Source organism: Moschus berezovskii, chromosome 9 (genome assembly GCF_049115385.1).
Source record: "Moschus berezovskii isolate FMDL1 chromosome 9, NW_MosBer_1.0, whole genome shotgun sequence".
NCBI lineage: Eukaryota > Metazoa > Chordata > Mammalia > Artiodactyla > Moschidae > Moschus > Moschus berezovskii.
This window is the reverse complement of record NC_142468.1, coordinates 15831346-15846224: the sequence shown is the minus strand read 5'-3', so window position 1 is coordinate 15846224 and position 14879 is coordinate 15831346. Positions and strand designations below refer to the sequence as shown.

Sequence of the window (14879 nt, the reverse complement as noted above, 5' to 3'; positions counted from 1 at the left end):
GTAGCAAAGTGGAGTGGGGAGACCCTGGGACAGGGGAAGGAACTGTGGGAATACTCTCTGGGACCGTCTTCCTAGCTCTGTGACTGGGAGTCACTTCTTTTCCTTGGGGCATCAGAGTGATGACTTAGGATATCGTGTCATTGAACAGTGTTGTTTCAGAGGTTTCTTTTAGCTCTATAAATTTATGATGAAAAGATCCCCAGAAACCAATAATCATCCAGTTTCCAAGTATATGTTGAGCATCTGTTGGTGCAGCATTGCACTGAGTTGTAAATTCCTGTTCTGCTGTGTTTCGTTATGAATTTGGGTGATTGAAACACCTTCTCAAAGCTGTTGGTTCTTGGTAATGGTGCCTGGCTGAGACACATCATTTGATACCTTAATAGTTTTCATAAACACGTCAATGACCATTTCTAAAAGTTCTTTATGGACCATTTAATGTACATACAAATAAGCAAGGCTAGAAAGAAGAAACTTTAAATGGCCTGTAATCCCACACCCAGAGTCACTGATAATATTTCCATGTGGATTCTTCCAGTAGTCTCTTCTTTGTATAGAATATATACAGCAATTAGAAAAATGGGATTATATTATACATGCTATTTTTTTTTTAACCTGTTTCGTGAATTAGAATGTCTTTTAAAATTTTTTAAAAAATACTTCTGTTTATTTTTTTGGCTGCGCTGGGTCTTTATTGCTGTGCAGGCTTTTCTCTAGTTGCGGTGAGCAAGGGCTGCTTTTCATTGTGGCACACAGACTTCTCATTGCTGTGCCTTCTCTCGTCTTGTCGTGGAACATGGGCTTTAGGGCACGTCAGCCTCAGTTGTTAAGGCACGTGGGCTCAGTATTTGCAGATCATGGGCTCTTGAGCTCAGGTTCAGTAGTTGTGACACATAGGCTCAGTTGCTTTGCAGTCCATGGGATCTTCCTGGACCGGGGATTGAACCCATGTTTCCTATACCAGTAAGCGGTTTCTTTTACCACTGAGCCACCAGGGAAGCCCCTGAGTTAGAATGTTTTTGAGATGATAGCTAACATTTAGTTTGTAATTAGAAATTGTTGATAATACCTTATATTTGTGTAGTGTTTTCAGTTTATAAAGTACTTTCCATGTGATGTTTCATGGAGTCTTGAAGTCCTGTAAAAGAGGACTGAGCAAATGATTGTTCCCTTTTTATAAACAAGGATGCCTAGGTCACAGGTAAATGACATGCCTAAGATCATACCACTGGTGACAAAGACAAAGGAATAGTAAATCCTTGGCAAATAGCCTAATGATACTAGTTTAAGGGTCAGTCTAGTGAGATCTCAGGTGGAAGGCCTTTGTGTGCTAAAAGCATATCACTGCTAATGAGTCCTGTGCATTCAATTACTGAGATCTGTCTTCTTTTTTATTTAGGGTACCACGCTCGCTTTAATCGTCTGCCTGGAGCTGCAGCTCGATGCCTCAGAAAAGGGCGAAGAAGGCTTGTGGGGAAGGTGATAGCTCTCACTGTTTCCTAGGCTCACTGGGAGGATAATATTCCCCAAGAGATTTGTATCCTATTGGTAATCAAAGGTGCTGAAGAATTCCCTGGGGTTAATTAAACCAGATGTATTTTTCACGTTCACAAGAGTGAACATTATATAGGACATGAGTGTATACATAATGAAAGATGAAGCTTGATTCATGCAGAAGTTCTGACAAAGCAAACACTCTCATGACAGTGTTGGTGGTCTGTAAACCTAGAGGCCCCATCTCTGTCCCTTCTACTTTTTTGATTATATTATTATTGTAGAAGTTGAAATGCTCTTGGCTTCCTTATGACTCCTTTTGAATTCACGAATGCTTCTTTTGTTCTGACTTTGGTCTTTTATTCTAATTCATTAAAAAAAAATGGGACGCAAGATCTGTTATCAGATTTCAAAAGCCCCTCCTTGGCCATAAGGGAGGACTGTCTACCATTTACTCAGTTCTGCCTTTGCCAGGGACTCTGCTAGGTGCTCAGTTCATTTACTCCTCCTAAAACTCTTGTTAAAAAGGTGATACTTTCTTTAAAGGATGAGGGAAGTGGGTTCAAAGGTGTTAAGGAATGTCTGATGTTATCCAGATAGAAGTGTCAGAACACAGAGAATTGAACCCAGCTCTACTTCTCTTTTATCTTTTTAAATTTAATTAATTACTTATTTTTCACTCTGGCTTTGAGATTGAAAATAAGGCTGAGGCTCAATACCAGTCAGAGAAGATTGTGGTAGAGAAAGAGTAAGGGTGGGAGAGGCGTTTTTAGAGCATTAATGTGTTTGTTCATTCAGTAAGTATCTAGAGTGCCTGAGTGTGGCAGGCCCTATGCCCAGCCAGGTATGTAGTGATCAGAGCCCCGGTCTTCCTGCCTTCAGGGAGCTAGTGTTTTTATAGGTTAATTAGAGGACTGTTTTCTGCAAAAGAAATGAGTCTGTTTATTTTCATTGAATTCATATTTTTATCTGTCTTTAAATTCTATTTCATATCTCTAATTAGAAAAATATTTGATCATTGGAAGAATACCTTTTCTTTTGGATTACTCATTTCATAGGCAATACAGTGCTGCATTTGCTATTGTGGGAGCTTATTCTAACAGGACAGCTAGCAGGTAGGAATACATGGAGTGGAGGGAGGCCCCAGGATGTTGGGAGTGGGGAACAGAGCAATGGTTTGACTTTTTTCTTTATTTCTTAGGCTTGACACATGGTGTTCTCCCTAACACCTACCTTATTTTGTCTCAGCTCCTATAAAATAAGAGCCTTCCACGCCCATGGAAGTAAATAATTTCATCCTGGAGGACCCCCTTTAGCTTGCCTGGAAGGAAAGTAGGGCCTGTTGGATGTGTCTGTAATGATTTCAAATGAATAGGATAATATTTACTTGGTTAATTCATCTTCATCACCTTAAAGGGATATTTGTCATTTCTAGCAGAGGTCACTGTTCTGCCCCCCTTCTTCTCCCTCCCCTATCTCTCTCCTCTTTTTCTAAACTGTAATCATAAATAATGAGTTTCATTCACAGCTCCCTGCCAGCGAGCTGCTAATTACGCAAAGTACTGCTTGTAATTTACACAGTAATAAACTGTAAGTTTAAACATTACGGCACTTTAAGTTAATAATTTTTCTGCTGTAACAAATAGCTCATTTTTCACCTATCTTTTTTCTTGGCCCCATTACCATGGTTGTGTCTGTGACCAAGAGGCATAGGTGTAAGGAGTGAAAAATAGGAAGACTACAGTATGGGAAGCCTTTTCATTTAGCTCCACTCCAACCCAAAATCTGACCTCCAAGTTAGTTTTTCTACAGCCAGTTCTGCTAAAATGTGTACCCTCATATTTAGGCTAATCCACACACAGATGAATACAGATAGTAGTGTTTGCCCAGAAACAAATGTGTTTGAGTAACAGGTCTGACATTTTTGACATTCTTGCCTATGACTTATGCTCTTTCATCCTAACACGTCCTCATATGCGTGTAACTCTTGCTCATGTACTGTCAATACGCCCGCCCAAGTTCTGTGATAGATATTCTCTGTAAATGTACTCAAGTTAAATGAAGGGTGAGTGCCTTCTGCCATTTTCCAGTTTTTTTGAGATTAGTTTCTGAACTGCGTGTGGTGGTATGGATATGATTTTGTATTACAATCTTGAGAACCACTAATTTAAGAACCAGTTTATACAAAGTTGTATTTTTACTTTAGGAGATGATGTTTAACAGACAAAATACAGGGTGACAGTTTTTGTAAGTTACAAAAATCTTTTGACATGTATACATTTAGTCAGTAGATACTTAGGTGTTCCTAGTGAGGACTCTGTAAATGTCACATTATGAAGGCTGTTGAGGCTATAAGTGAATGACTCTAGGGATCTTGGTGTGCTGGCTTGTTAAAAATTGGCTGCTGTTGGATTTTTAAAAAACTGTTTCTACTTTGACATTTTTTAATAAGTCCAGGAGGTATATTAAAATACTGTACACAGTTTAAAAAAAATACTTTTTCTGAGCACTAAAGAAAACTAAGTCTAGAATAACATGCAATACTTTTACAATAGAGTTCCACAAAAAGCTGTCTAGTTGCTATTGGATTTTAAGATTGACATCTGCCATGTGCTTTGGGGTTGCTGGTATAATCATGGGAAAGCGTGAATTTGGTGACAGATCATACTTAATGCTTGTTTTACCTCTTTACCTTTTCAGGAGTCCAGCATAAGTAATCTGGGTACTGAGAGGATAGGCCACCTCATTAGTGACCCTCGGCAGAAAGAGTAAGTGCGTCTGTATTTACCGGTGCTCTCCTAACCTGTTCTTGGAGGAGACCACAGAGGAATATTTTATGAAGAAACCTGGAAATTCTGTTGTAGAGCTGAATGAGGTCATCTTAAAGATTGGTACTTTATAACATGGCTAACATGCTAAGTTCATGAGAGTGATTGTTTTTTCCTTTCTAGACTAGTTTTTATTTCTTTCCTTTTTGTGTCTCTAGGTGCTACACTGTAAAAGTAGCCTCTAATGAGAATGTTGTATTTTAAATTAGTTTTTTCCATCTCTTAAAATTTTTTTGTTCAAAATGTGTGATTGCTTCTGTATTCTCTTCTGTATGTGCTTCCCATTTTTAGACCTCTAGACAAAGAAATATGTTTTTGTTCTCACTAATGTGATAAGCGCTACTGGAGAGCCTGTGTGTAGCTCTAGAAGAACTGTTCTGCCTTTTCTTGTGACAGCCTTGCCCTAACACGACTGGCTCTTTGATGTCTCTAGTTGGTGTCATGGTCAGTGTCCAATTGTGATCCTATATCCTTCCAGCCTGGCTGTTTGTTATAAAACTGACAGGGTGTGGTCTGTGCCCTTGTTGAACTGGGATCCTGCTCTCACCGCACAGCTGAGAGTGCATTGGTTTCACACCATCATCTTGAGTTGTTTTAGTGTCCAGTCTTCTGTATTCGGACTTCTTACTTTGAAGAGTCATTTTCTGCAAAAAAAAAGTTCATACACATTTAGCATCTCCTTTTCTCCTTTGATTCCATTTTTCCCCTCATTTCTTTTTTCTTCACTTCATTAATCCAGTATCTTTTTTATCTTCTCATCTCTAATAATGTTCCTACCACTTCTTTGACTTCTCTGGTGGCTCAGGCGATAAAGTGTCTGCCTACAATGCGGGAGACCCGGGTTCAATCCCTGGGTTGGGAAGATCCCCTGGAGAAGGAAATGGCAACCCACTCCAGTATTCTTGCCTGGAGAATCTCGTGGACGGAGGAGCCTGGCGGGCTACTGTCCATGGGGTCGTAGAGTCGGACGCGACTGAGCGGCTTCACTCTCCACTTCTTTTATCGTTTTCTTTCCTCTTATTCTCTCCCTCTCTGTAGTTTCTGGTTACCATCAGCTGGGAAAAGAGAACGAAATCAGGTAAGATTATTTTTCTTTGTCATCTTTATCATTTGATTTCCTTTTCTTTAGAAAGAATAAAGCCTTGGCTTCTGATTCCCCTCACATTTCTGCTTCTGCACATGAGGTAAGGTTCCTGTCCTTATGTTATTCTGATTTTCTTGGAGAACTGTTTTCCAAAAATATCTTAGTGTTCACTAATAAGAACAAGAGCCAGTTCCCCTTTTTAGGTTCAGCTGTGATCTTCGGTTTATTACTTATAACATATTTCATAGGAACCCAGTTTTTATTCTGGTTTTGAACTTTGCAGTAAAAAGTCAGAATGAACTTCATTTGCCTATTTTTTAGTTCAGTATTAGCAGCCCATGCTGAGAAATGCAATCCTAAACACATGAAGCAGAGGAAGGTAGAGCTGCTTTGGGTGAAATGGGGTTGAGGCCTTAGAGCCTCTTACTGTTTTCTCTAGCTACCCCTGAGGGGGCCCTTGGCATATCTAGGCCTTTATAAAGGTCCTAATTTTAAAATTGTGACAGTGGCTCTCAATGTGTTCCTTTAATGTCCTAGCCTTTTGAGTTTTGTTGGGAGAGAGTTTGCTTCATTTTGATGATTAGTTGTAAAATAGATGAATACTGATAGGTTTTTTTTTTTCTGCTTATTATCTTGTTAATAAGTTGATAATACTTTTTAGACTTGGAATTTTCGTCTTGAAAGTTACTATTTCCAAATGAACTAGAACAGTGATAGACCTAACTGGTGTGAATTTACATGATTTTAGTGGCATGTGGATACACAGTTTTTACTTTAGTTACAATAATTTATATTAGAAAAATGTAATCATTTTATCAAACTCGTTATTTCAGAGAAATACAGTGATGACAATGCTGAGTAAAAATTAATATGAAGGAAAATGTGGAATAAGTAGTAGAGCAGGTGATCGGTAGGTAGTCATTAAGGTGGAATGTGAGAGACTACAGTTTGGGGATTGCTACGCTGGAGTGTTAATTGTGTTTGCATCAGAATTTAAAGGCAAAGAGACCTGTGATGATCATCTCATTCAGATCTGTTAATTTACAGATGAGATGGATTATTTACAAACGAGGTTTAAACTATTTGCCCAAAGTCATACAGCCCTGGGACTGGAACCTGTATGACAGACAGTTGCTTAATTTGTGTACTTTTTAAGTTCTTTTGAAATTATTAGCACCATTCACTGTTCTTCTAGTATTCATATATATTTATTTCTGAAATGTGGGGGGAGGGGAGTATTTATTGTAGGAAAAAATCCAAAGAAGGCTAGCCAACATAAAGTGAGGTACTTTTATATAGTGTCCCAGTTGATCCTTACAACCCCCTTTTGAGGTGTTTTACAGATGAGAAACTGAAATTACTTTCTTAACCAAAAGCAATATTTTATGTAGCCCTCACAGTAATCCCATGAAATAGTTAAGACAGATAGTGATACATCTGTTTTACAGATGAGGATGGTAAAGCCCAAAGAGATTTTATAGTTTCTAATATATGACAACTCAGTGGTAGGCTGGAACTAAACGTTGGATATTCTAATTCTTAATCTAGTTCTGTTTCCACTACACTGCTGCTGGTTTGTGCTAACCAGTTATTCACTGGAAACATCTGCCAGGATAAGGACAAGGTAATTTCATGCTAGTATTCTTGGGAACAAGGGCTGAAAATCAATAGGCATAAGTTCCCTTTATGTCAGTTAGAAAGTACTGTATTCTGCCAGTAATTATCAAGTATCAGAAGTTTTGGAAAAATTGCTGCTTACCAAGGAATAGTCTGTTTTTGAGGCTGGCTAAATTAGTTACGCTGCATTTGTGGGTACACTGTTGACTGTGCACAAATTGATTGAATGGTGTCTGTGGTACGACAGGAGAGTTGAATAGTCAAAGGGGAAAAGTAAGCAAGTAGCAGGTAGCCCTTTAGGATCAGGTCTGTTTCGTGTAAGCCTTACTGAAATAATCTCATTTATTCCTGCAGTTTAATCCTCTCTCTCCCCTTTACTCCCTGGATGTTCTTGCTGATGCTTCTCACCGAAGATGTTCACCAGCACACTGCTCTGCCAGGTAACTGTGTCCTAGGGACTGTTTTTTTAGGTGATACTATTGTCCTTTTATAAGCCTTTCAGATTAAAGTAGGTTAGTGTCTACTGTCCACTTTGATCTCTCAACAACTTTTTGAGGTCAGAAGTTGTTTTAAAGAGGCAGAAACTGAGGCAGAGGGTTGAAGTATCTTTCCTGTGGTCCCATGGCTTACTGGATGATTTAAAACCTCAGCTTTGACCTGAGTTCTGACTCATCCTCTGTGATCTGATTCCTGCCTTCTTGTCCAGCCTCCTTTCATAGACTTCCTCCTCACTGAGGGAGAGATCCCCCTGTGCCTGGGAGCTCTGTTTTATTCTTCAGATTCACGACTCTTTCCTGCCGCCGAACCTTCACACGTGTTCCCTCTGCTGGACTGCCGTCTTAGAGCTCTTCCCGTGGTTGGCTCTTTCTCACCCCAGCTGGGGCCACCTCCTCTGGGAGGACCCCCTCGTGCTATCCTGTGTAAAAGCGCCTGCCTGCACCTCTCACCGCTGGTTATCTCTTTCCTTTAGAGCTCTAATTACAGTCTGTAATGACTTTATTGTTGTTTTGTGTATCTTCTTACTTTTCCCCTTGTCTCTCACTAGACTATAAGCTTCAGAGTGCCGGGACCTTGTCTTGTTCCCTGATACGCCCATCCCCCACGCCTAACAGTGTCTGGCGCTTATGGGGCGTTCAGTATGAATTTGTCAGGATAAATCCTGCACTTGCATAGCAGAATGAAATCAGTGCCTCTGAATATACATTCTCTCAAGTTGGGTGAAATGCAAAGTAAATATGGTTTCTATGATGGCACGCCCTAGTGGGTTATTGCACACAAGGAGCAGCTAATAGGCTGAACCATAGAACTTTTATTATTTCTCATGGCACAAAGAATTTCTTTCCAAGGTTCCAATGATTTTTTTTTCTTTATTCTTCCTAACACATTGTTAAGTGGATATATTCATAGATTTGGGGGGACAGGCTGCACAAAGAAATTATTTTTTTCAGGGATATAGTTAGGATATTTGCTATGGCCTATAATAATGAACTCTGCACTGTAACTGCCTGCCTGACCTTCTACTGGAAAAGTAGTATTTCAGTAGGAAAAATCTTCTGAAAAGAGACTATCACACATGGTGTTAAGTAAGAGCTTGGAAAATTAGGGGATATTAGTAAACTACTGTAAGGCCTTTTCTTAGTCACATGCTATTTAGCCATCATTCATTCATCATTTGCTGACTCCTTACTATGTGCCTTTCTGGGAAGCCTTCCTTGGTAGCTCAGATGGTAAAGAATCTGCCTGCAATGCAGGAGATCCGGGTTCAATCCCTGGTGGGACAGATTCCCTGGAGAAGGGAACGGCAACCCACTCCAGTATCCTTGCCTGGAAAATCCCACGGACAAAGGAGCCTGGTGGGCTACAGTCCCTGGGGTCGCAAAGAGTCAGTCACGACTGAGTGACTAACACTTTCACTTCCTTTCACTTTACTGTGTGCCGGGTACTTTGTTTAAATATTTAATACTATCCTGCTGCTAAGTCACTTCAGTCATGTCCGACTCTGTGCGACCCCATAGATGGCAGCCTACAGGCTCCCCCGTCCCTGGGATTCTCCAGGCAAGAACACTGGAGTGGGCTGCCATTTCCTTCTCCAATGCGTGAAAGTGAAAAGGGAAAGTGAAGTCGCTCAGTCGTGTCCAACTCGTCGCGACCCCATGGACTGCAGCCTACCTGGCTCCTCCATCCATGGGATTTTCCAGGCAAGAGTACTGGAGTGGGTTGCCATTGCCTTCTCCCAGTACTATCCTAAAGGAGCTTATATCCTCATGGGAGGGTCAGGTGTGGAAATGGACAATTACAGTTAGGAATGCCTGGTACCTAAATGTGTGCACCGGAGTGATAGCAACTCGGAAGAGCAGCTCCTGACTCAGGCTCAGGGAGCTTTTCTTAGAGGCGGTAGTGCCCAGGCTGTCTTGGAAAAGGAGAGTTCAGTCCATGGGAAAGCAGTCCTCCAGCTACTTGTCTTAATACCAAATAAAACCATGTCCACGTGTGCTCCTTAGGAAGACTGTATGTGTAACGCCGTGTCGTGTCAGATACTGAAAGTGGATTATTTGTCCTCCTCCCCTTACTTCTGCTACCTTGAGCTGTGCTGAGATCGGTATATCCATGCTTTCGTCAGGTTTCCTGTTGCCCTTAAGACCTCATCCTGGTTGGAGTGGGTGTGAGCTTCATGTTTCTTTATGTATCTCATTATCCACAGCATTATCTTTGTTCTCTTACCCCGGCCATGCTTGTGGCCAGACCTGGAAACGTAAGGAAGCCGAGGCTGTGTTTCTGGTGCACTCAGCTCTGTGGGAGTACTGCTTATTTCTTCAGACTGTTGCTGAAAGCAGGATGAGAGAGTGTGGACACTTACAGCTCATCCTTGTCCTGCCTGACATCGTTCCTGGGGCAGTGGATACAAAGTGCGATTGCAAACATGACGGTTCTTTGGGGCACGGGCAGAACAGTTTTAAACTTACATTTATTTATTATCTTATCCTTAAATTTTTTTTTAAGTTATACATATATTAGTCTAGCAGCACATATTTTTGTTTTATGTGTATGTATTACATATATAAGGAGTGTTCAGATTTTTTACTGGTGAGGGCGCACGAGCACTAAAGCTTGGGAATCCCCAGTCTGTGGGAAATGGTCAGCACAAGTGACCTCCACAGGTTTCAGGAAATGTGGGTGATGAGACACTGCCCTCGGTGCTCCCTGTTTTCCTTTTAGCGAGGTCCCTGCCTGGCAAGGGGTCAGCAGAGAAGGAGCAGCCTAGCTCCAGTGTGGCTGACAGAGGCTGTCGGATTCAGAAGTGGATGGTGGGCTTTGCAAAGAGTGGACCATTTAGCAGAACCTGGCACCTGGGGAAGGACTGTTAAAGAGCAGTCAGTGGTGGTAGGGAAGAGGCAGGTGAACGACCATATTAAAAACTGTTTCAGATGGAAATTTTGTCTTTTTCTTGTTCCATTTTGTTTGTCGTAAAGATTCCTTTCAAAGCATCTGGGCAGCATTGGGAATTTCACACCCATCATTAGAACGATTTGTGCGTGTGTGTGTGGTGACTATGTTATCATTAGTGGTATAATTTTATTTTGCGAAGAGAGAAGTGTTTCCTGTTTTATCACAGCTTTCCCCGAGGAGGCCTGGTGTATTAATTTGCTGTATTGCCTCCTGGCTGTTCCCAGGCTGTTTTTCCTCTTCATCATGGAATTTTTAATGGCCCTGCTGCCTCTTGGGAAGCGTGTGAGGAAGAGTTCCTCGGGGAGCGCTTCCCTTTTTTCACATGCCTATAATTACTCTCCTGTAAGAGCACAAAGAGTTTGATAATCATGCCTGAACTGTGAAGGTTTCCTCCTGTCGGGTTACTGAGCTGAGGCCTCTTCCTGCCTGGATGGGACCAGTTCAACTCCCGCCAAACCCTCAGCTGCGAGAGAGGGAGGGTTCCTCAAGCACCTCCTCGCTGCTAGAGCCTTCTCCAAGTGAGGCTTGGGGGCCGCTGGGGGGCGGTGAGTGACCTCAAGGTACTCTCTTGTTTAGCATTCTATTGCCGTAAACAAAGACATAATGGGGATGTGATTTTAAGAGAAATTTGATCAATGTGTCATTTTAATACCACCCAGATGGCGGGTGCAGTGACAGCGAACCTTTGTGGTCTTTGTACCACCTAATTCATTTGTGGGCTAAGAGGTTTTCAGAAATACCACCCTTCAGAAATACTGAAGTTTGCTGGTTTTCAACCCTGGCTGTACTTTTGAATCACCTGAGAAGCTTAAAAAACAAAAGGTATATCCAGGCTGGTCCCCCACTTTGCGAGATTCTGATTTAATTGGCCTGGGATGAGGCCCAGGCATTGGCGTATTTTGGAGCTCCCAGGTGTCTCTAACATGCAGCCAGGGGTGGGAACTAGTGCCCTAAATGCATGTGGTTTTATGACTGATGCTTTGTAATTTACTTAACAGGAAAGCCCATTTCATAATTGGCCTGTGCTTGGGTGTTGTGAGCACAGTTCTGTACGGAAGGGACGATGCTGGGCTTCTCTTAGCATCAGAGAACTGCTGCAGGCGAGGAGGAGAGCAGTAGGGTCCAGCACTTAGTGGTGGGCAAATGGGCAGAGCTGACGGGTGAGTGTGTGGGTAGCTGGATCGTGGGCAGGGTATACATGGGTACCGTTCGTGAGCCAGCTCTTTGGGTTTGGTTGCTGGTATTGGGCTGTTGCTATGAAAGTAGCGAGACCGGGTGCCGGTGTTAAGAACTGCTGCTGCTCCAACAGCAGATGGTGTGATTGGTGTTCTGGTAGGAGCGCTGGTATCGCTGTCAAGGACACAGTCCCAGAATGGTAATAAGGAGCTAGTGCTGTAGGCAGCTTTTTCCAAAATGAGAGGTTTATTGATTGAAAGGGAGTTTTTTTTTTTAAACCATTATTGTCTTAGAGAACCATAACTGGAATTTATAAATTGCTACATCTCTTTGTATGATGCACAAGTCACCAGTTGTAGTTTTTGAATATCTTGCGGCAGTTTTGAGTTTCAGCTTTCCTGATCTTTCCTCTGTTTAGGGTGATCACTTTGTAGTATATTACCATTTCTTTTATTCCTTCTTTTAAGTTTTTAATCTCATATTAGTTTGAGGTAGACTCAGATGAGAGTCTTGGCTTTTACCTGGGCAAAAGAATTAACCTCCCCATACTTCAATTTCCTCACCTTGAAAATGAAAATATCAATATTTGGGGGGCTGGTCAGGATCAAAATGAAATAATATACTTGAATATTTAGCATACTGGTAGCTAACACTTATTTATGTTATATAGTTAACTACACTACCCTGTTCTAAGGATAACTGCAGTTTTACAAACCTTGAGTTGGCTTCCAGTCATTTGCTAATGAGTATTTAGTATAGATTCTTGAGGTGTTTAAAATGACCCCAAGTGGACTGTAAGAGAAGGCATTTGGCCAGTGCTTGGGTGAAAAAGAGAGAGACCTTCCTGTTAGTTGAAATATGATAGGCTGCACTCATTGTAATTCATTTTATCTGTTCACAAACGCTATGATCTGCATATCAGAGTTGTGTGCCCAGCTGGCTGTGCCACTTGACAAGGAGTTTCAAAGAGCAAAAAGAAGACTCAATTCATGCTATTAATTTTGACCTTTGGAGCCATAGTAAACAGCCTCAGGTTTTACCTCAGGGCTTGGGGGAAAGAACCTTTTATTAGTCCTCGGTCTGCTGGGGACGCTGTGATGCACAGCGGCTCTGGCTCGCCTCTTCAGTGCCTGGTTTCGGTCCTGTGTTAGGAAATGTTTGTGCCGTAACGTTGTCCATAAGGCCGCCCACTCCTGCCGGAACTTCCATTCTCTAGTGCACAGTTCTGGAATCTTTTGTCCTCCGTTGGACAGTCTTGTTTATAGCAGCTCTCAGCCAGCTGGCATCTTACTGCCAGGTATGGAATGATGAAAGCATTTTCTCTTTCTCTTGTTTTGCTACTGTAATATGCCCATCCTTCCAACGGATATGGAACTGTTCTGCTCCTGTGGGTGGCATGAGGCAGCTTCACGATATGCCAGCCTTCGCCCAGCAAAGGGAAGTAAGTGGATTACAGAGAATGTTCAGGTGCTGGCGAGCAGTTTGTCACAAACATATAAGGGTTTGGTTTGAGTGAAAACACGAGTGGGATTGCCAGGATCTCTTCCGAAAACCTCCTTTGTGTCCTCTGACCGTGAGGTGGTTTTCTCTCCTCCCTACGACACTCCTGTTTCTAGTGTCATAGGCCTGGATCCTGTCATATGTGCAAGTCTGAAGATATATTTCCCCGACCGGGTGTTTAATAAATGTCACTTAACCCTGAAGGTAAAATCACGTGTGAGGAAGGGGTCTGTACTCCTTGGGCTTAATCCTCTTTTCCCTCACTCTCCCCTCTCACCTTCCTTGCTTCTTGATTACAGCTCAGTGTCTTGTGTGACCTGTTAGTTCTTTAGGCGTCGGCCTGCCTCCCTCTGCTGTGAGCTCCTGGTGGATGGGCCCTTGGCTCAGTCATTTTGTGTATAACCTCTGCACCCAGCACAGTGTAGGCCTCCATAAATTTTTGTTAAAAATAATTGAGGTGAATAGATTAGTAATTAAGGAGAATAATTGGAATATATGATGTATATGACCTTTGGTCCTTAGAAATATCTATAGTTTTTTCCTGATGTTACTTATTTGTGTGTTTTAAAGGAAAAGTACAGCAGATAAATATCTTTTAAAAATAAATTTCATTTTTATTTCATACCAAAACATGAACTTTTCAGTGAGTTTTAAAAATGAGTGCTTTTTGAAGGTGAACCATTCCTTAAAAATTAGCTTGCTGTTGACGGAAGAAGACTATTTTCTTTCCTTAGGAATGACTTTAAACATCTTTGTTCTAAATCTAAAGCAGTCACTTCAGTTATTTATTTTTTGCCAACATTGGTTCTATTAAACATGCATGTATTTCTCAAAGTAAGTTTTTCTTCCCCTAAAAGTACATTCCTGCCCCAGGGACATAGTGACCTGCCCAGTTTCCTAAGTAACACTGCAGTTTTAACAACTCACCTGATCTTTTTAGTTACCTGCAGTAAAAAATAAAATAGACGTGTTGTGTTTACGTGTGAATATACAGAATACTCTTTCAATTAATTTTTAATCTTCAGCATTCACCTTCACAGTTACAGTGTGAATTTAGTGATTATTTTTTCCTAAAGTAAGAATTTTTAAAGAGTGTATTTAATGTTTTTAATGTTCATTCCACCCCCACCACCCCCATACCTTTTCAGCAAATGCTGCTGAATGTGATGCTTTTAGGAGAAGTACTGACCCAGCACTCATGCTGTGAAAGAAGTAGTGCCCGAAGAATACTGAGGCCCAGATCAGACGAAACAGAATGAACGTAGCCTGTCTTTTCTCTGGGTTAATTCCTTGCATACTGGGGAATAATAAATATATTTTTCATCTATATTTATATTCATTTAGTCATTCTGTTATTCTTTAAGTTAAATATTTAGATCTATTTTATGGACTAGCTTGGCCTTGGGTTTTTTTTTTTTTTTTTAGCTCAGTAATTTTCACAGTTGGTAGAAGCTTATCAGAATTACCTGAGGTAGAATTTCAAAATAAACATATTACAGATTCTTCTTCCATCCCTGCATGGTGGGAGATGTGTATTTTGTAAAAGCTCCTTACATGATTCTGTTAACCATATGTCACTTCAGTTGAGAAGGGAGTTTTAACTTGGTGGTGGCTTTAGCTTAACTAGTACTTAGCCTTTTTTTGCCTCTGCATAATTGAAAGATCCCCTCCCTCCTTACACAGTACATGGTTCACCGTACAAGAGCAACTTGCACTGCTCTTAAAAAGAAAAA

The 14879-nt window shown here is 41.3% G+C and overlaps 1 protein-coding gene across 1 annotated transcript in view; it reads left to right on the top strand.

Annotated features, from left to right (window-relative positions):
- GPATCH2L (G-patch domain containing 2 like) overlaps positions 1-14879 on the top strand; it is a 62758-nt gene that overhangs the window by 26539 nt on the left and 21340 nt on the right. Inside the window, 5 exon segments of the mRNA XM_088839421.1 lie at positions 1400-1479; positions 4195-4262; positions 5361-5400; positions 6995-7030; positions 7378-7463. Of these exon segments, the coding sequence (XP_088695547.1) occupies positions 1400-1479; positions 4195-4262; positions 5361-5400; positions 6995-7030; positions 7378-7463 (310 nt within the window).